This window comes from Cyprinodon tularosa, unplaced genomic scaffold (assembly GCF_016077235.1).
Source record: "Cyprinodon tularosa strain WSP-4 unplaced genomic scaffold, ASM1607723v1 ctg275, whole genome shotgun sequence".
In the NCBI taxonomy this organism is placed as follows: domain Eukaryota; kingdom Metazoa; phylum Chordata; class Actinopteri; order Cyprinodontiformes; family Cyprinodontidae; genus Cyprinodon; species Cyprinodon tularosa.
In genome coordinates this window covers 1,032,606-1,052,953 of record NW_024038980.1, presented here as the reverse complement: position 1 = coordinate 1,052,953, position 20,348 = coordinate 1,032,606, and the positions used below count along the sequence as shown (strand labels likewise).

Sequence of the window (20,348 nt, the reverse complement as noted above, 5' to 3'; positions counted from 1 at the left end):
ATTAGCCTGACGTAGTCCGACTCAATTCTAGTCAGAATATGAGTCTGATACTGCTCCATAGAGCTGTGATTATGGGGCGTGTTTTGAACGAACCAGGAAAAAAATGCCTCTGTACTCAATTGGATAGATCTACAACCAATAAGAGCAACGGAGTGCGTGACGTATGTTAAGCGACGCATAGTTGTTGTCAACAAAAATCAAAGCGTGCAGTTTCACGCCTAGAATAAGAAGATGAGACTTGATCGCGTTTCTCTGTTCCTCTTTTAAAATTAAATTGCTGTCGATATCTTCTAGAACAGACCTAATAGCAGAATCTACTCACCCAAACTCTCCAGCGGCAGCCATTATTGTTGTCACCCAAGCGCGCTTTGGTCACGTGGTTGATAACGTTACTCTTGATCATCTGTCCATCATCGTATAAAGCCCGCCCTGTCAATTTGATTGGATCGCCTGACAGTGGGCTTTAATACTCCCGCTACTATGGAGCAGAGCCAGACCGAACTTACCCGAACTCAAACCTTGTGGGCGGGACTAAGTTCGGACTGGCACCCAGGCTATTGCAAAATAGCATCTTCCGTCCTGATGGAGCAAAACACTGTGAACCTCTTAATACTTTAAAATCTAATCAGGCTATGGAGTTGCATATCCTGATGTTTAGATCTACCTAATCTTAACTATGTATAAATTGTTTTACAGTGATGTTCAAGATGAAATTTACCTATTTATCCTGTCTTGGTACGACTGAAGCTTAAAGCTAAATAATGAATTATTGTTAAGGTAAATTGTAAAGGCCAAATAAAAAATTTGTCTTCGGGACGAATCAGTTATGATCTTTATTATGTCATCATAATAGATTAATTATCATTATGCTTCAAAAACCGATCTGAAAAAGAAAAAAAATACTTAAAATATGTGTTTTTACCCTCAATTTGAGCGGATACTTCTGCAAAAAGAATGAGTATATTTGTTTATAAATAGGATAGTTAGATATTTTGCACTTGAAGTTAGTTTTTTTTCTGCATTTTAAACGTAAATCATATTAGATTTGGCAATTCATCTAACTTAAATCAAAGGAAAACACTCCTTCTCAGGAAAAATTGACTTGTCCATAATTCAGTGTATGCTTTCAGTACAAGATGAGAATCAGCAAGTAAGCAACCAGAGTTGCATTTCCCTTCATTGTCATTATCAGACAAGGGAACATATTTTTTTTATTTACCTGTATACTGTATGCAGCGTAGACATAAATACCCCAGACCTCTTACAGAGTTGAGCCCCTGGTCCCCTCTAATGGTGCAGCACAGAAAGAAGATATAACTATTCTTAAATTTACCAGATGTTTAATGAATGTAAGAATACCAAAGTACCAATAAATAAATGTAACAGCTAGTTGTACCTTAATCAATTTCTAATACAGTAAAAGCTAGGGAAAAACAAAAAAAACCCCAGCAAGTATGGTTTTTATCATAACCTTTTTTTGAGTGTAAATACTAATATGTTGTTTACAGAGCTCCTGCAATGAGGATTACATACCGGCCCATGCCAAGCTCATATTAGCCTACCTTGGTTGAATTGAAATGACAATCACAGCCTCCACCTGCAGTGTAAGCTTTTATATAACAACCTGCTTGTAAACAAGGTGCTTTCCTTCCTGCTGAGCTGTGCGGCTGTTAATAACTGATTAGCGGGCTCACTTTCTAAAGGACATACAGGTGCCTTACCTCAGTGTCAAACCAGTAACACATACAAAAAGCCATAAATACACAACAGGTGTTGCCCAAAGCTGTGTTAGACATTGCCATCTGGAGGTGGTAAAACCGTAAGTAAGCAATGTAATGTTTTTATAGTAATGTAAGTTTTTAGGGAGCATTTTGATATGTGACTGAGGAATTTTTGTAAGTACATTAATGCAAAGTGCCAAACAAGTACAGGTGGGAATATTCAAGAGGGAATAAATGGTTATTCTGACAGCCCCCTGCTGTATTATACGTTCTCTTGTGGCTTCTGAAGGCCATGTCTTGGTGCTAAAGTGAGCAATGCCAACAATAAACCACACTGGTGTCAGCTTTGTGATTTGAAAATGCTTCTGTATTTATGTATATACTGTATACACATACAGCTAAGTAGAACAGCCTGTTTAGGAAACAGGATTTGGAGCAGACGTTCTCTTTCTCCTCATTTTGTATTTTACATAAAAGATGTGAAAGATAGAGAGGTTTGTATAATTATACAGGAAGTTTTTGTTAGTCTTATATAAAACATTTTCTCTCTGGGATGTTTGTAAAAATACTGAGGAACATTGAGAGGATAAGGTGATTGTGTGGCTGTTTGTTGTGCCTCTTTATCCCTCAGAGGACACTTAAGTGTGGCTGCAACCAGAGTGCGGATACACCGCTGCTGAAAGATTTGCCATCTCCGCTTGTCTGCATTTGACAACACAGTATTTAATAATGTAACAAATAAACCAAAAGTGTGAGATTCACTTTGTGTGATTATTTTATTCTGTATGAACGTTATTTCTGACAGGAGAATTATAAGTTGTAAACATTAAAATGAGTTTTGACAAGGCTTAATAAACAGGGTAGGATGATCTTTTCTGAACATGATGCACAAAATCATTGGGGCGTGATCAAAGAACAATTAAATGTTTGCAGCAAATAGACAACGGAATCGTAAAAAAAGATGCAAGTTAACTGCTAAAGTTGATTGAGAAGAATCAAAGGATCTGATTATCTTCCAGTGCTGTCATATTCCAGAACTGGAACCTACCCGGAGAGCCTAGAATTACAAATTGCTTATAGATATTGCCAAGGTAAGGAAGGCTGAAACCAACCACCACTGAACAAGAGACAGAAATTGAAATGTCAAGACTGGGCTACAAATGATCTGTGGACAGACTTTTCAGAGGTTTGATGGACTGATGAGATAAGAGGGATGGACCAGACCAGATCTAAACCCCATCGTGATCTCCTGGGCCCTTCTTTAATGTGATGACAGTCCACCTGTCTGAAAGGTGTCTGGGAGGCTGTGGTTCCTGCTACACAAAAAGTTGATCATCAACAGAAAAAGAACCTGAAAGACTCCATGAATGGAATAATCCCAGGGCTTTCAGTGCCAAACTTGTTAAGTTTAAAATCAAAATCCAGGTAGGGAATGAGCTCACTCTTCTCCTCAAATGATGCAAGCTTCTTCTTGTACTTCTGTCGAGTAGAATTTGCACCATTTGGGTTGAAAGCTTGTAAAATACAACAACACAACACTTTAATCGTTGTCATCATAACAGCCGGCCCTTTTCATTCAATTTATCTTATGACATTCTGCTCACCTCTCAGGTAGAATGCAACATAAAGAAGAGCTGACCTTTGTATACTGACAAAAGGAAACTTTGGTTTGAGAGACCCGACAGCTGTCATGGATTTAATCACTGCGACTGCTACACCCTAGAGACAAAATAGTTAAATTTAAAGATAATTCTGAGCAGCAAATACACCATAAAATTCATGAAAATAGAAAATCTTATTTTAATAAGACATCTAACCTGTTCCAGGTAGCCCAGTGTTGGATGAGAGGGGAGGGAAATAGGCTCACAGAGAGGAGGAACCTTACAGGGCAGCTTTTGGTCAAAGGAGGCACCATGATAATAAAAGTGAACATGTTTTTCAGGCAGATTTTGGCATTTTAAGTTTATTTAGGCATTAATAAACTGTTTCAGAGGAGTGATCATAGTGATCTGTATCATCAGTGATGTGTTTCTCTCCCTGCCAGCTCACAGATCAGCTTCTCTGATTGGTTGATGTGGCGCGTCGAGCAGCAAAAGTTCAATTTGCTGCAAAAGCACCTGCAAACTGAATTCAATTCAGTTTGTTTAATTATTTATGTAGCGCTAATTCACAATACATTTCATCTCAAGGCACTTTAAAGAGACAATTCAACCAGATCATGCAGTCAGATTGGTTCAAAGTTTTCTACCTAAGGAAAACCAGCTGATTGCAATGACTGAATGCATGGCTGGACAGCAATCCTTCAAACCAAGCATGCTTATTGCGACAGTGGAGAGGAGAACTCCCTTTTAACAGGAAGAAACCTCCAGCAAAATCTGCCCTTTTTCTTTCTTAATTATTGAGTTTTAAGGTTTAAAATTTTGGATTGTCCAAGAGCACTAAACAAATTAATTCTCAAAACTACAAATTGTCATATCATTTAGCACATGGTGTAGAGAAGAGGCCCTGAAAGATAAAACAAAGCTAAAGTCAGTTTACCCTTATGAGAGTCACTCCTTGATCAAACAACACATTAGACTATACTCAAAAAAGACATCAGGAGATAGGACATCTAAAACTACAAAATATGAAAGTCAAATACTAAAAAGTTTTAAATAAAATCATTTATTAATCAATAATATGACAAATAGTATTTAATGAAAAAATAAAACACAACCTATACCTGACATGTTGTCATGTGCAGCACCTTTACCTGCAGCAAAGAAACCCCACAAAGTCAAGCGGTTTGTTAGCACACAGTCCAGCAGCAGATGCACGTTCATCAGAGCTTTGAAAAAAAAGATTTTCATCTTTTCACACCCACTCCTTCCTCTACTCCACTTCAGTCGAAGGGCAGGGCACCAGCAATTGCTATGGGTTACATAATAATGTCAACCTATTACTATGTAAGAATTTTATCTATTAAAGATCTATTCAAAATGATATTAAACTAATCAAATTTATGTGAGGTAGCTGAGAGTTAAACATCTGGACCTCTGAGCATAGCTACATTATAGATCCAGTTGCAGTATATCTTAACTTGAGTCAGTCTGTGGCCCTTTGCTGTTTGCTGTCTCTGTTTCTCCACCTGATTTCATATTACCTTCCTTTGCACTACTTAAGCAAGCATGTTATTGTTCAATACTAACAAAAACAGCAGTTTAATGATAAAAGGGATAAAGAACTGATGAAGCTCCTCTTTAATTGACCACAAGTACTTTTTGTCATATTAATGAGCCAAATCTGGAAACTCAAAACCTTTTTATCCAGTTGATTTGAATATTTTTACATTAGGAGGATTGTACTGTACCATAAAAATACAAATAAATATAATTTCCAATGAAGTTGACATTAGGCGTGTCATGGAAAAATATAAAGTACAATGATCCTGAGTTTGATCCAGCTGTTAACCTATATATGTTTGTTCCTCCATCTCTCACAGGCAAGAACTTCTAAATGAATGAAACATTACTGCTCATGTATTTGAAGGTTCATACCTGCTGCTTTATGAAAGTATTAAACATCAGTAAACATCAGCCATCTGTCTACATCTGTGCTGATACCTGCCTTACCTCTCAGTTGGATTCTTATTTCCAATGCTGTGGACTAGTGCTTTTGAGAAAATCTGTTTTTTTTTTTGTATTTCTAACAGATCTTAACTTAGTTTCACACATACATATACATACATACACATCTGTTATTATTACAACAGATTTAGACCAGAGAATTTGGTGTTTCTGTTTAACCTGAAGCAACTGGAGTTTGGACATTTTATCATCAGCCATGGGTAAACACACACTTTGACCTCAACTTTACGAAATTCACTTGGACACGAGTCTCATCAGACTCTGTAGGATCTTCGAGTGCTCCCAGGTAGGAACAGAAACCCTCATAGCTGGACTTACTGAGACAGATTTAGGAAGATTGAATTGCTTTCTCTGGTCTGCAGCCGGCTCTAGTTATTTGGGCAGGACCCAAATCATGTGAAATTGCATCTGTGGTTAATGAACAAATTGTGTGCACATGGTAGGTTAGGATGTTGCAGATGATTATTCAATCAGAAGGGTAGTAGCAAATTTGCACTGTGACCAATGGTATATAGCAGAGTCAGCCATTTCTTTGGGTAAACTTGTGTTTATAAAGGGTTTATGAATCATCTCAGAAGCTCTACATTCAGGGTAAAGACAGCTAACAACAGTAAGTAGGTCAGTAAAAAGTTTGCTGCCTGCATATGAAATGATTCATACTCTGCAATAAGTAGCAGTAGTTCTGTATTATGTAAAATCCACTTATATATTCATATAACCATGCTGCAGGGCAGAGTTAATGAACCAAGATGTGAGCTATAATCACTAACAGAGTATTAACACAGTCATGATGACTGGGTAATAATCTCCACAGCCACCATATGAGTTTAGAGGAGCCCTCAGATATTCATTCGATCCTGTTTGTCCATCAGGTTCTCCCAAGTTCTCAACTATGAGCACTTTTGTGACTCTCTCATCGGGGCAGAGGATGCCCATGGTTGGACTTGGCACCTGGAAGAGTGCTCCAGGACAGGTATACACAGATTTAAGAGATTAAAGCAAAGGCTGCTTTTTGATGTTGTTTGTGAAGTTTAACCATGCACCCTCAGGTGAAGCAGGCAGTGCTGGCAGCTTTAGAATGTGGCTACAGACATATTGACTGTGCAGCTGCGTATGGCAATGAGCAGGAGGTTGGAGCGGCTCTGGCTCTTTGGGTGGGTCCAGGGAAGGTGAGGAGCTTAATTGAATTATTTTATTGGTGTCAGTGTGAAGTGAGGTTTATCTTACTGCTCAGGTTTTTGCTTTGCAGAGGGTTTGAAACGTTTTATTTCTTGCTTGCATCTAAGCTTGACTCTTAATGATAAAAATCAATGCATAAATGACAAAACTATTTTATTTTCCTCTTTGCTATATTCTTCAGGATTTTTTTTTTCTTATGCGTTTTGAATAAAAAGCCGTGTTAACAGTTACGATGCATAGGCAGCTGGTACAAAAATGTATTTAATTTCTGTTAAAAAATTAACAACTTTACTCAAAATTATTTTTGGCATGTTTGGTTAAAATGTTACATTTTATAAACAGTTTAAAAAGAAAGATGATTTATTTTCTTTCCATGCTTTAACATTAAATCAGACCTGATCATTTCCTGATTTTGTTCGGTAAGAATGATCAAAATTCTTTGCAGAAGAGTAAAACTTTAAACCAAAAATATGTACGTAAATAAAATAATAATAAAAAAGAATGATATGCAAGGCATTGTTTGCATTTAGAGTATCAAATCTTTCATGGATTTAACAGAGGACAATGAGAGTTTCTACAAAAAAAAAAAAAACGACAGCAAAAGAACAATGGAGATTGAATTCGTCAATATAATGCAATATGCACAACTAACGTGAGGACATTAGTGGGGGCCCATTGTTTATCATTCTTTTAGCATGATTCAATTTCCATTTGTTAATTACTGCTGTATTTTTATGGTATATTATTTGTAACTTGTTTTTTGACCAAACAAACAAAAAGTCAGTCATTTTGCAGCATGATTGATAACATCTGTCAGTATGTTGGTAAATAGAAACAGGTAATTACTCTAGGCACTAATCATTAATTGTTTCAAATCCCCGGACTGAGAATGTAAAACCAATTACATGTATATCCTGAAGGGTTTCCCAACTGCCCTCTTAACCTCAGGCCCTGCAGCGTGACGAGGTGTTTGTAACATCCAAACTGTGGAACACCAAGCATGACCCTGAAGATGTTGAAGAGGCATGCAGGACTTCTCTTGCCCACCTGGGTCTCTCCTACCTGGATCTTTACCTCATGCACTGGCCCATGGCCTTTAGGTGAGTAGCAGTTATTTTAGCTAAAGCTTTTCCCCAAGCTGTTATACTGTGGTGTAGAGTCGACGTTGATGTGTAAGGAATAAAGCCCCGTGCTGAAAAAGAATGTGGATGTTTCAGGCGGGGGAAGGAGCTGATGCCTCGACGAGACGATGGGAGCATTTGTTACTCTGACACACACTACAGAGATACTTGGAGGGCTATGGAGAAACTTGTGGACAAAGGTCTTGTTAAGGCCATAGGACTGTCCAACTTCAACGCAAGGCAGATCGATGACATCATCAGCATTGCCAGACACAAACCTGTGGTTAACCAGGTAAAGCCAGACATTTGTGGAACTATAAATCTAGATGTGAACCAAAGCAGGCAAACTAACATGTTGCTCAGGGCCACCAGGCCAGTAGGGGGGTTAAAAGAGAGCCAGACTTTTATTGCAGAAAATGTTTTATATGTTACATACTGGTAAAGTGAAAAGAAAAAAAAACATAATAATAAAGCAAAATATGTTAGTAATATGGCAGTAATTGTTCAATGCCAGATTTTAGGTACAGAAAACCAAAAAGACAATTTCTAAGTTATTTATGCTTTGGTTGAAATCTCACACTGGCTCTGTATAAATCAAAGGTTTCATAAAGTTATACAAATCTCTTATTTTTGCTACAGGTGGAATGTCACCCTTATTTGTCTCAGGAAGACCTTCTGTCACACTGTCGGTCAGTTCACTATACTTGAAATCCTAGCCTTTGCAGAGATCAGAGGCATTCATTAAAGCTGACTCCATACTCTCACTGCTATTCCAGGTCTAAAGCAGTCTGTGTGACGGCTTATAGTCCTCTAGGCAGTGGAGACCGACCCTGGGCTTCCCCCGATGAGCCAAGTCTGCTGAAAGATCCACGACTCGAAGCCATTGCCCAGAAATACCAGAAATCTTCTGCTCAGGTTGTACTCAGGTAAGGTTGGTCACTTGCTTTGCAGTTAACTGTCCTTTAATGTTACTTGGGGTCATGTTACTGTATCATCTGACTTTGCAGGTGGCACGTCCAGAGGGGTGTGGTATGCATCCCCAAAAGTGTGACAGCCTCCAGAATCCAGGAGAATTTACAAGTGTTTGACTTTTCCTTGTCACAAGAGGACATGAAGCTGATCAATTCCTTAAACCGCAACACCCGATTTATTATTCCAACCGTGGAGGTGAGGCATTGCTATGATGAAGTCCATCTGTCTGAGATGCTAATCCATAGCTGAATAGCAAATGTTTCTCATTTCTTAACCTGGTTACCCAAACCCCTCCTTATTTCTGTCACTCTTCTGAGCCAGATGTCTCAACATAAAGTTCATAATGCTTTTAGGACAATAAAGTCTTGATTCTTTTTTTTTTTTTTTTAATGAACAGAAAAAGAGCAACATATTAGTTATATAAAGCATAAGAATACATATATTTTTTTCTCTTTACAGAAGGATGGCAAAAGAGTGTGGAGAGATGGAGAACATCCTTATTTTCCCTTTCATGATCCTTATTGAGCCATCGTCATTTTAAAGATGGTTCTCAAAAAACCGACATAGCAAAATAAATGAATCTGAACCTTAAAGAGTTTAGTTTGTTTTTCTTCCCATGTAACATTTATTCAAAATGTTCAGAATAATGTTTATTATTTAAGGTATTAAATTAGTGGAGGTAGTGGGAGAGAGTGACATCACGTGGTGAAAGGCAGAACTGCCCTTCAAATAACCAGAAACATTAAAAGGTCCCTGAATAATGAAACCAGCGCACAATCAAGATCCATTGCACAGTCATGTATTTAACTTTAAGCCCATTTTCTTAAAAAAAAAATCTTCCAAACAAAACCCAGTGAGATTTTTGTACAGAAATGCCAACCTCCTGAGAGCTTGTGCTCTGCAAAGATGAAAAGGGTCTCAATTTACATTAAATTATGCATCAGTGCTTCGTGGCATAGAAATCAGCTGAGGTTTAGAGAAGCCATCGTTGCTTTACCAACAGCCTCCAGCTCCCTTGCCAAAATCCAATCCTCCAAGTGACAATACTTCCTGGCTAACCAAAGTCTTACTGTAAAATTAAATAATCTCAGAGAGGTCACCAATAGAGGAAAGCATAAAGAGTTTTAAACTCAAGAGATGGCTGCACCAACTTTGGACTCTATTAAAAAAAAAAAAACAAGCCTAAATGAGCCAATGATACAATGCGCAAAACTTCTGATTTAACTTCACACTGAACCTCAAGGAATTAGGATTATGCACTAGTTTTTTTGTTTTTCCACTAGTTTTTTTGTTTTTCCAGAATCTGGTAACTTTATTTCCAGATTAAGAAAATTTACTTACTGAATATATAAGATAAGGATTTCAGAGGGATGTCCCTTTTGTTCTTGGCCAAGACACTTTACATGGCCAGTTTAAGAAGTGGCTTAGAAGAGAGAGCTGTAGTCTTAGCCACTTTGCTTAGCAAGAGGGAAAAAAAGCAGCAAAAATGATGCGTGTTTACTGGAGAGCTGCCAAATCAGAAGTTATTCCCATGATCAAAAGCCATAACATTACACAACTTCCCCCCCACTGACCAAATTAAATATTCAAATTTTATTTGGTATAAACTTACAAAAAAAGCCCCCAAAACATGTAAATCAATGTGTTTAATGAACAATTTTTAGCTCCGTCAATATTAATGTTTTAAAGGCATGTCAGTAAATAGGAACAGCAATGAAATTTAACCTAAGTGTTAAAAACCCAACAATTCAATCAAAAATCTAGAGACCTACATAGTTTCTCCATTTAGTGAGATTTTATTTGCAACAACATAACCTTGACAAATCTGTAATACATTAAATGCTACTGCTCATTTTAAAAAAGAAAAAAAGTCATCAGCAATGTTTGTCATTCAGTCTAGCAGAAATCCCCATCACTATAGCCATTCCATTAATTTTTTTTTTTTTGTGATATACAGACAATGTAGCCACTGAAAAATCGGCAACCCTGCCCTCTCTGACCCCGTTTATAGTTACTCACCTTATGTTTTCATCATCCCCGTCCCCCTCCCACATCCAAAGTCAGGGTAAACCAAGTGGCTACATGCTTTCTCCAAGGTAAATTATACAAAATAAAGAAAAAAAAAAGGGGGGAACACATGAAAGAAGCACAAAGTCCTAAAAATTTGGAATCTGGTGAGAATTTGTACAGGTGTGATCCCAGGACCGACCACTGTGGGGCAGTGTGCATTTATCCATAAAGGTCGTCATCATTATCTTCATTGAACACTGGACCACTACCAGTTCCACCTGAGCCGTGACTTGGACCGCTGCCGCCTGCAGTACTGGAGGGAAACCTGGGCAAAAAATAAAATGAATAAATATGAACTCCAGAATCTGACCATCATTTTCTGTCAGAATATAGACGATTTGGGAACTGTTCTCAACAGCCATGGTTGCCAAGCAACATGCTACTTTTGATCAACTGCTCTATCCTACAAAAGGAAAGGACCCCCAGCTAACACCTACAAATATCAAAATATACCTGAAGCTGCCGAAGCCTCGGCTTTGCTGCAGTGTCTGAGCAAACATCTCGTATTTGCGGATGTCATTGTCGCTGACAGAGCGACGGGCGAATCGCATTGCTTCCTCAAAGTGGTCCTTCCTGATCTCTGGCACAGGGTCATCCTCTTCTACTTCCTACAAGCAGACAGATGGAAATTGTCATGAGCAGTTCAGAAGAAGCAGAGAGCAGAATGTCAGGGAAAGCACCGACCATGGCTGACGGGTTTGTCTGCCTCTCCCTCTCTCTGCGGATCTCGTTCTCAATGCTCTCCCGGATGGCGAGCTTACAGGCCCGCTGGCAGATCTCTGTGAGATCAGCACCAGAGAATCCATTGGTCATCTTGGCCAAGAAGTCCAAGTCCACATCCTATTGGACAAAAACAATGTGTCATATTTTGTGTCAGTTTTAACTGTATACAGTCACTCCAAAAAAGACCAACTTGATACAGGGAGCTTTGTCATATATAAAAATACAACATTGTCACCAATAGTCACCTTGCTGATAGGGCTCTTGCGCAGGTTGGCCTTGAGGATGCTGATCCTGCTCTTCTCATCCGGCAGGGGGATGTAGATAAGCTGATCCAGGCGGCCAGGTCTCAAGATGGCAGGGTCGATGATGTCTGGTCTGTTGGTGGCTCCAATGATGAAGACGTTCTTCTTGCTGGACATTCCATCCATCTCTGTCAAGATCTGGTTGATGACCCGATCAGCAGCTCCGCCACCATCTCCAACATTGCCACCACGAGCCTTGGCTATGGAGTCCAATTCATCAAAGAAGAGCACACATGGGGCGGCTTGACGAGCCTGAGAACATGAACAACGATTTTATAGAGCAAGTCCATCACAGGGTTATTTTACATTTTCTATTTAGACTCAAGTATAGGATATAAAAAAAAAAAAATGTATCCAAAAGGCCGAAATACCAAAGCTCTAAAACGCTCTTCTAAATTTAATTGTTTGTCCTTTTTTCCCCTCATCCAACACTGATGCCAAGTTTATTTCAGAACCCTTTATTTTCTACAAATCTTAATATAAATCCTAAATCAGAATTATTAAAACACATTAACGTTAGAAGAAATTTTGGGAGATTTTCTTTCAGTCATCTTAAAAATATTATTTTCTGTTTATTTGATGGAACCTGAGGTTTCCAGTTTAAGGGCTGGCCTGGAAAACAGCTTACCTTATCAAAGATCTCTCTGACATTAGCCTCAGACTCTCCAAACCACATGGTGAGCAGCTCAGGTCCTTTGATGGAGATGAAATTTGCCTGGCACTCATTGGCAATGGCTTTGGCCAGCAGAGTCTTACCACACCCAGGGGGACCATAGAAGAGCACACCCTTGGATGGGGTCATGCCAAACTTCAGGAACTTGTCTGGATGCTCCACAGGGTACTGAATTATGCACACAAAACCACAGCGTTACCATAAGACAATATATTACATGTCTAAAGTCAATCAAGATTAATTGTCTTGCATTATCATACCTGCACCAGCTCCTGCAGCTCCCTCTTAACATCCTCCAGACCTCCAATGTCATCCCAGGTGATGTTGGGAACTTCAACAACCGTCTCCCTCAGAGCTGATGGGTTGCTCTGGCTCAGAGCCCACTGAAACAGTGTTGACAGAGTTAGTATTGACATAGACAGCCATTACTGGCCAAGTGATCCATCCAAACCCATTTGAAAGGATCATATTACAGGTTTACCTTGAAGTCGTCCATGGTAACGGCAAGAGAATTCATGACTTCAGCATCAATTGTCTCGTCTTCCAGGTCGATAAGGTCCATCTTCTTCCTAATGGCCTGCAGAGCAGCCTCGGAGCAGAGAGCTGCCAGATCAGCACCGACGTGGCCGTGGGTCTCATTGGCAACCTGTAAAAAAGGAGCAACAGAACAATTAAGAACGGTGAACCTTTGTTAGTTTTAAATGTGTACAAAAATGAGAAAACCTTCAGAAATATTTTGTTTGATCCGTTTTCCTATGCATTTCAAGACCTTTAAAACTAAGTTGGGGTAGAAAGGTGAGGAGGATTAAACTCCTCAAGGAGGGTCTGGGGGCGTTTGTATCATTTCATTTTAAGCACCAATCTGATATACTATGATAGAATAACCAGGCACAGTTATTTATTCATGTATTTATATTCAATGATTGTCTTGTCAGTTATTCACCGTCTTTACAGTAGGAGATGGAAAAACCTTTATCGGCATTATAGTAGGGTTGTCACGATACTAAACTTTTCAACTCGATACCGATACTAAGGAAAATATTCGATACTCTATACCATTTTCGATACCACAAGAATAAAAACTCAAAATTTCAACAGAAATATTTTGATTGATAATTAAAATACAATAAGAACAATATTTTGAGGTTGTATGCTATGCACAATATTAAGCAAGCTTGATAAAAAAACTTACAAAATTAAAATTAAGTTTTCATTCCTTTGCTATGCTTTACACACATAACAATGACACTAGCCAAACCGGTTAAGAAACAAAAATAATTCTCAGCAGCTGCACCTGTTACAAAAAAAAAGTCAGAAACTGAAAAGTGCAGAGAATTATTCAATCACACAGTGTTCTGAAAGTGCATTTTCCTCTATTCTGCACTTTAGATGTATGACTGTTTAGGTGCCACTGGTAGTAGCACTGTATCGATACTTTTGAAAATGAGTATTGTATCCGGATACAACTTTTCAGTATCGATACTTTTTTGAGTATCGATACTTTTGACAACCCTACATTATAGTAATAAAAGGTTGTTTTTTTTTTGTTTGTTTTTTTACTGAACCATCTCTGGCTGGAGCAGCGCCAAAAACACTCATGTTCTACTGGTTTTTCTAAAGGCAGAGTAGAGTTTGTAGTGAGTATAGCATGCACTAGACTCGTTTTAAGGATGTATGAGAGGCTGGCACACACTCCGGTCGCGTTACACATTAGACTGGCAACTGTGCACTGAAGTTGGTTGCACACAAAAAACATTGCCTATTACAGCTGGCAGTAGTTTTCCTCTTTCCAATACAGGTACTGCTGCCGACTCTTTTAGTGGCTCTGTACCAGACAGGCTTACCCGTAAATAAAGGATTTAGCAGGCTAGTGTAGTTACTAACAGCTTACGTTGGCTTGTGTCACTGAAAGTTACCCTAAAAAGCTTCTCAGGCCAATTCCTTCAACATCCACCCAAAATCAAGTATCAAAGTCACAGAGTCGTTTGCCTTCGGGTCACATCCTAACTTGCCATCAGAGCCACCCTTCATGCTGCGCTTATGTATAACCCAAGTCAATACGAGTCCAAAAAATAAAAAATAAACGAGGTTTAAAAGCAACTTGTCACAGAATATGATGATAATTATATTCATTGTGTTTTACATTTTATGTTTGGTCTAGTTAAAAACAAAATAAATTGACCCTACTAATATTGTGAATACGTACAATAGGTAAACAAGAAAGAGCCTTTGGCAGATGTCTATGGGAGAAGCAATGGATGTGAGCAAGGACAGAGGGAACAAGTAATAAAAGCACAAAAAATATAAAAATACTGAAAAAACTGATGCTCAAGAGCTCAGAACACAATATGAACGTTGGCGTTCACTGAAGAAATCGATAGCTGCAGAAGATATCAGATGTTGCTGCCAACTTGATTCATGCGCGAGTGCACGACCTCACTAACACCAATACTAGTGATAAAGTGGGGGAAAAAAGGTTCATTCAGTATGAAATGTAATTGCTGGAAGTTTCTTCCTGTTAAAAAGGAGTTTTTCCTCTCCAATGTTGCTGCATGCGTATTAGATGTGACTGATCGCAGTCGAGTCAACGATACAATGTTCATCCAGGAAGAGGGATTCCTGCAAATTTAATGACTCAATGCAATGAAATGACGTGATGTGGATCAATCCAGTTTAAATAAACTGAATTGAAGCGCACATTTTAGTCTCCATTGTTCAAGCTCCGAATTTAGAAACATAAGCTGCCAGCAGATATCACACAAAAATGTCTGTGTCGGCTAACGGCATCTACTGCAAAAACACCTTGAAAGTGCTCGGTTACTTTATTACCCAACAGAAGGTTTAATGAGCACAAACCTGTTCCAAATCAACGTCCTCAGCCAGCTTCATGTTCTTGGTGTGAATCTGTAGAATCTCCAACCTGCCAGTTGCGTCAGGGATGCCGATGTCCACTTCTCTGTCAAAACGTCCTGGAGGTGGAGACAGTTTTATTTAGATGGATCCTAAGCAAATTTCAGATGCTTTTTCAGACACTAACACCTTTTCTTTGGTGGCATAGAAAGATCTGCATTTGAAATGGAAAGCAACCGATTTTCTACCCAGCATATAAAGGCCATCAGAACCAATAAATCATGAGATAGATGTAAAATTTAGAGATGGATGTAGCCGACCAAGTGTGCTCCGAAATACAGAGCTAGAAAAAATAAAAGCCTGCAGTGTTTAGCAGTATTTTGTTCTACAGGGAATCCCCCATCCTTTACAAAAAAAAAAAACTGAAAGTAAATCTCTAGGGACAATAACACTCGTAAAGAAGTCCACAGTGCAACCTAAAGCCGTTAATATGAAACTGCTGGCAGGTATCCACCATGGTAAAATACAGTATCAGGCAAACCTAGGCTGAAGAGAATCCTAGCAATCACAGGTTTTAAAACAAAACTAAATGAATGTTACACCACCTCTAATAAGTAAACTATTTTAAAGAACCTCTGCTTAAAAAAAAAAAAAAAAAAAAAAAAAGTACCAAATCTCCTGAGAGCTGGATCAATGCTGTTGGGTCTGTTGGTGGCAGCCATGACAATCACGTGAGCTCTCTGTTTCAGGCCGTCCATGAGAGTCAGCAGCTGGGAGACAATGCGCCTCTCTACCTCACCATGAGTCTAAAAACACAAAACACACAACTTCGATTTGAAAAGCAACATTTTTGCAGAAGGTAGTAAAAGACTGGATAATAAAATATTTTGGACAAACTGCTGCAACCTTTAGTCTATTACATGAGTTATAGCCACTAAACTCACCTTCTCTCTCTTTGGAGCAATAGCATCAAGTTCATCAATAAAGATGATTGCAGGAGCGTTCTTCTCCGCCTCCTCAAAGGCCTTTCTCAGGTTACTCTCACTCTCTCCAGCCAGCTTACTCATGATCTCAGGACCTGGAAGCAGGAGATTAAGGCTTTAATTTTAGAGACCTTTTTTAATAAATCTGGCAACGTTTATACTGGTAGCTGTTACGTCAACAAGAGCACAAACCATTGATTAGGAAAAAGAAAGCTCCAGTTTCATTTGCCACAGCCCTGGCAATCAAGGTTTTTCCAGTTCCAGGAGGTCCATATAGAAGAATTCCACGCGGAGGCTAAGGAGACGGGATAGATGGGTATTGGGAAGTTTATAAAATCCAAAGTAAAAACAATTAATCCAGAATTTTTTTTTATAAACTCAAGTGTTTTGAAAGTTTAAGAAATTAAATTGAGTGATAAATGGTAGTCTGTCGCAGGTAACATCTATGTATTTCAGTTCACAATAATAAGGTCAGCTATTACAGTAAATTAAAAGAGGGGAATTTAACTTGGAAAATAAGTGCTCACCTTGACTCCTATGGCCTTAAACAGTGCAGGATGTCTGAGAGGCAGCTCCACCATCTCTTTGATCTGAGCTAGCTGCTTCCTAACTCCTCCAATGTCATCATATCCCACTTCATTCAGGGACTCCTCCTCATCCTAGGGATTAAAGATCACATCTTGCAGTTAACAGCGATCATTCAAAAAAAACAAAACAAAAAGAAATGTAAATAGATGATTTAAGGGTGCTCGTACCTCTCTCCTGATTGGCTCACCCTCACAGTGGATGACTGTGTCAGGAGCAACTATGCAGTAGGGGGAAGGATCGGTCTCCACCACTTTGAACTCCACAGCTCTCATGCCTCCTCTGACCAGAAAGATATCACCTACAAGTAAAGAGGGGGGAGTATTACTTCAGTCCCATATGTCCACTTATTCCAAAAAGCCCCTGCACAATGGGCAGTGAAACTCACCTTTACGGATTGGTCTGTAAGCCTCCAGAAAGTATGGCTTCAAGTAGACTTCAAACAGGTTGCCAGTGATTCCCTCTACTGTGTCGTCTATAGGGAGGACATGAATCCTCTTTCCATACTTTACATCAGGACATGGCTGAATGCTGAGGAAGAAATTTTACTTAGCATGATGTAAAATTTAGGCATGAGGTGGAAAGTTGGACAAGAATTGTATTTCCCCCCACCTGATGACGTCACCAAGACGGACCCTCAGATTGTTGCGGACCACCCTGTTCATACGAACTTTTTCATCAGAGCAGGTGTCATCTGAGAGCACGATACAAACCGTCTCCCGTCTCTTCTTCCCCTTCATCAGAACTGTGTCACCACGGAAGAGCTGCAGCTCGTCCATCTTGGCCTTAAGATGCAATAAAATTATGTCATTAAATTATTTCAATGCCCAATCTGACTGTGTTCATCTCGTTGTTGGGGAAAAATGCTTCCGAATTATTACCTGAGAAAGAGAGACGACGCTGTTGTCTTCGTTAATCGATTCATCGACAATCAGTCTGTTGGGTCTGCTCTTTTGCTTAAGAATTGCAGTTGTTAGATCTTCAGGTTTTGATCTATGAAAGAGACGGTCGCAAGTAAGACTTAGACCATGTTATCTAATAATCAGAACAAAGATTTTCTATGAGTTAACATTATAAAAAGGTTAAAGGAAATTACACCTGCTGGCAAAAAAAAATACAGAATTCAGCATCATCTAGGAAAGAGCAATTCCAATAGGGTATGAAAACATAACTGGAGTAAAGTCCAGCTATTTTAAATTTCAAAAAGAAAATGACAATGTTATTTATCCATTCTTTTGTTGACCTTGATACTTCTTTCTTTTGTCCCAGCCCTCTTTAATGAAAATAATCAATTTACTTTTTATGTATAATAACTATTTGCATTAGTTTATTACTAACGAGTATTTTCCATAAATACTAGCTCATATTCAAAAATATCTCCAGTAGAACCAAAAAAGGGAACCAGAATAAAGTTGGAGTAATACCTGAAACACTCATCTGAAATGAAAATACAATCAAGCATTTTTATGTCAATAATTATTATTTATGAAAAAGGAAACAGCATTCCTATCTGTAGATATTCAGACTACAGCGCCCTTTTAATGTATTTTTAGTCTTGCGACTCCATAATGTTGATTTATTCATTGTGTTTTTTCCACGCATTGTAGTTTAAATATACAGTGTTGAAAATAAGTCAAACCACATTATAAACATGTCCAACTCTCATGAATCCAATTGGTGTAAGATTCAGTTGAAGTCGATCTAATAAACAAAACCAAAAGATCATATAACAAACTAGGCAATTAACCCTTAATAAAATGCATAAAGGTCTCAGAATGTGGATAATTACATCGAAATTTATAAGAGTGTTACTATCATTTATTATTTATATATATATATATATATATAGGTTTCATTTTAAGAAGAAATGGTGATATCTCTCTGTCGTCTTGTGTTTACGTTTTCACATAAGCAATACTGCTCTAGCCATTTGGCTCATGTTTAACCAATATGTTCGAACCGGTCATTTACACATCACAAGAAGCATCATATTACAATTCAGAAAAAAAAAAATTGCGAAATATTTTTCGTACATTCAAATAATCACACCAAGTTTAAGATAAATAAGTTGTATTTTTTTCTAGAAACTTCCCGGAATGTTTTGGTAGTTTCCCTTTCACGCTGACAGCATGCTAGCATTAGCCTGGTGCTAACCGGCTGGCGACTAGGGGAACGCAGATGACACAGCAAAAGAATCTGACAAAAAAAGAAAAAAGAAAACTTTGTTCGCTAACTGCGTACATTAAAGATTCCCCGTTGAAATAACATTATCGTTTGTCAAATCCCAAGACACTATTCTTTATACTTTTAAAGAAAACTTCGTTTAAAGGGATTTATTCTAACTGCAAACAGATGTCTAAAACATTGACGATCGCCTAAATTCAATTAGCCTGCGCTAGTGCACCGTTTAGCCTAGCAGCTCCTCACATTTTCAATCGGTCGGTTTAGTAACAGTCCTAAGCCTGTCAAGCCAACTTTTGAGGGAAAATGTAAAATTGAAATATCAGTGGTTCAACGTTTTATATCAACTCCGAAAAAGATACATCGGTGTCATTGAATAGGCCGATTTTCAGTGTGATGGCTTTGGCCTTGACAGTGTTGCTAAGCTAAAGTTAGCAAACGAGTAGCAATGACTGCGCTTTGTGAAGTCACACAACAGAATACCGTTAACCCATCATGGAAAACTAAGTGTTTTGATAACATTTAAATACCACTCAATAAGTCCAATGTAAAGCTGCTATGACGTTTTTAGCCTCCAGAAAATGCTGCGGAGGATACATTAACTGCTTAGCTAGCAATGTATTAGCATTTTGAACGTAATACATTTAAAGGGTAACGGCTCCAATCGCAACAAAAAAAAAATGGCTCAGAAAATATAAAGATTATAAATATATACTTACTCCCCTCCCGAAGCCATGGTTGACCTCCTGAATTGCTGATAATAAATAAAGTCTAGCTAAATGTTAAAGAAGCTTAACCGGTTATCGCAACTAAACGTTCCTTGTGAATTCACACGAAAGAGCAGCGGTTTCCTTTGCCTTCTTTACGGTTATACCATGAGTTACACACATCCTACGTTCTGATTGGCTGGCAGCGCTCCGTGAAATTCGGTAACCAATCAGACGCGTAGAGACTAGTCACCGAGGGTACTGCTGAAGTTTGGCCAGTTACAAAGGGAAAAAAGGAGGTCGTCAACTTTTTTCTTATTGGCTCAATAGCAAATCCCATTCATCCAATTAACGCTCACCGCGTTGATATTGAAAACAGAAAATGTGTGTTTACTCATTCCAGACTTTACAAACTGACCCCTTTTATGACAAAATGTAAGAATGACATTAATTTTTCATAATAAATCTACGCAAAACATGTAATGAACCTTACTTCCACAGGATTTTTGTAATTATGAATAGACTAAATGCCTTCCTTAGATAACTAAGCATACTTTGCTCAGTTGCTTCATTTCAAAATTTAGAAAAATAAGTTTCTTAAATAACACTTAATCAGTTCCCATCAATCTAGACCACCAAATGTAATATTTTGATC

At 38.4% G+C, this 20,348-nt stretch overlaps 2 protein-coding genes across 2 annotated transcripts; one reads left to right on the top strand and one right to left on the bottom strand.

Moving 5' to 3' along the window:
- Window positions 1-5,546: 5,546 nt before the first annotated feature.
- Window positions 5,547-9,212, top strand: akr1a1a (aldo-keto reductase family 1, member A1a (aldehyde reductase)). Its single transcript, XM_038290007.1, has 9 exons — window positions 5,547-5,633; window positions 6,220-6,320; window positions 6,397-6,516; window positions 7,475-7,626; window positions 7,744-7,939; window positions 8,287-8,336; window positions 8,424-8,573; window positions 8,655-8,814; window positions 9,079-9,212. Exons 2-9 carry the CDS (start codon window positions 6,240-6,242, stop codon window positions 9,142-9,144), a joined length of 975 nt encoding a protein of 324 aa, XP_038145935.1. The 5' UTR covers window positions 5,547-5,633; window positions 6,220-6,239; the 3' UTR covers window positions 9,145-9,212.
- Window positions 9,213-10,252: 1,040 nt separating this feature from the next.
- On the bottom strand, window positions 10,253-19,865 carry LOC119786555 (valosin containing protein). Its single transcript, XM_038290002.1, has 17 exons — window positions 19,706-19,865; window positions 17,687-17,798; window positions 17,418-17,590; window positions 17,194-17,336; window positions 16,976-17,106; window positions 16,748-16,879; window positions 16,413-16,515; window positions 16,182-16,315; window positions 15,908-16,043; window positions 15,244-15,356; window positions 12,869-13,033; window positions 12,648-12,770; window positions 12,343-12,555; window positions 11,658-11,966; window positions 11,374-11,529; window positions 11,143-11,297; window positions 10,253-10,954 (listed from the first exon to the last, which is right to left on the bottom strand). Exons 1-17 carry the CDS (start codon window positions 19,720-19,722, stop codon window positions 10,849-10,851), a joined length of 2,421 nt encoding a protein of 806 aa, XP_038145930.1. The 5' UTR covers window positions 19,723-19,865; the 3' UTR covers window positions 10,253-10,848.
- Between the last annotated feature and the right edge of the window lie 483 nt (window positions 19,866-20,348).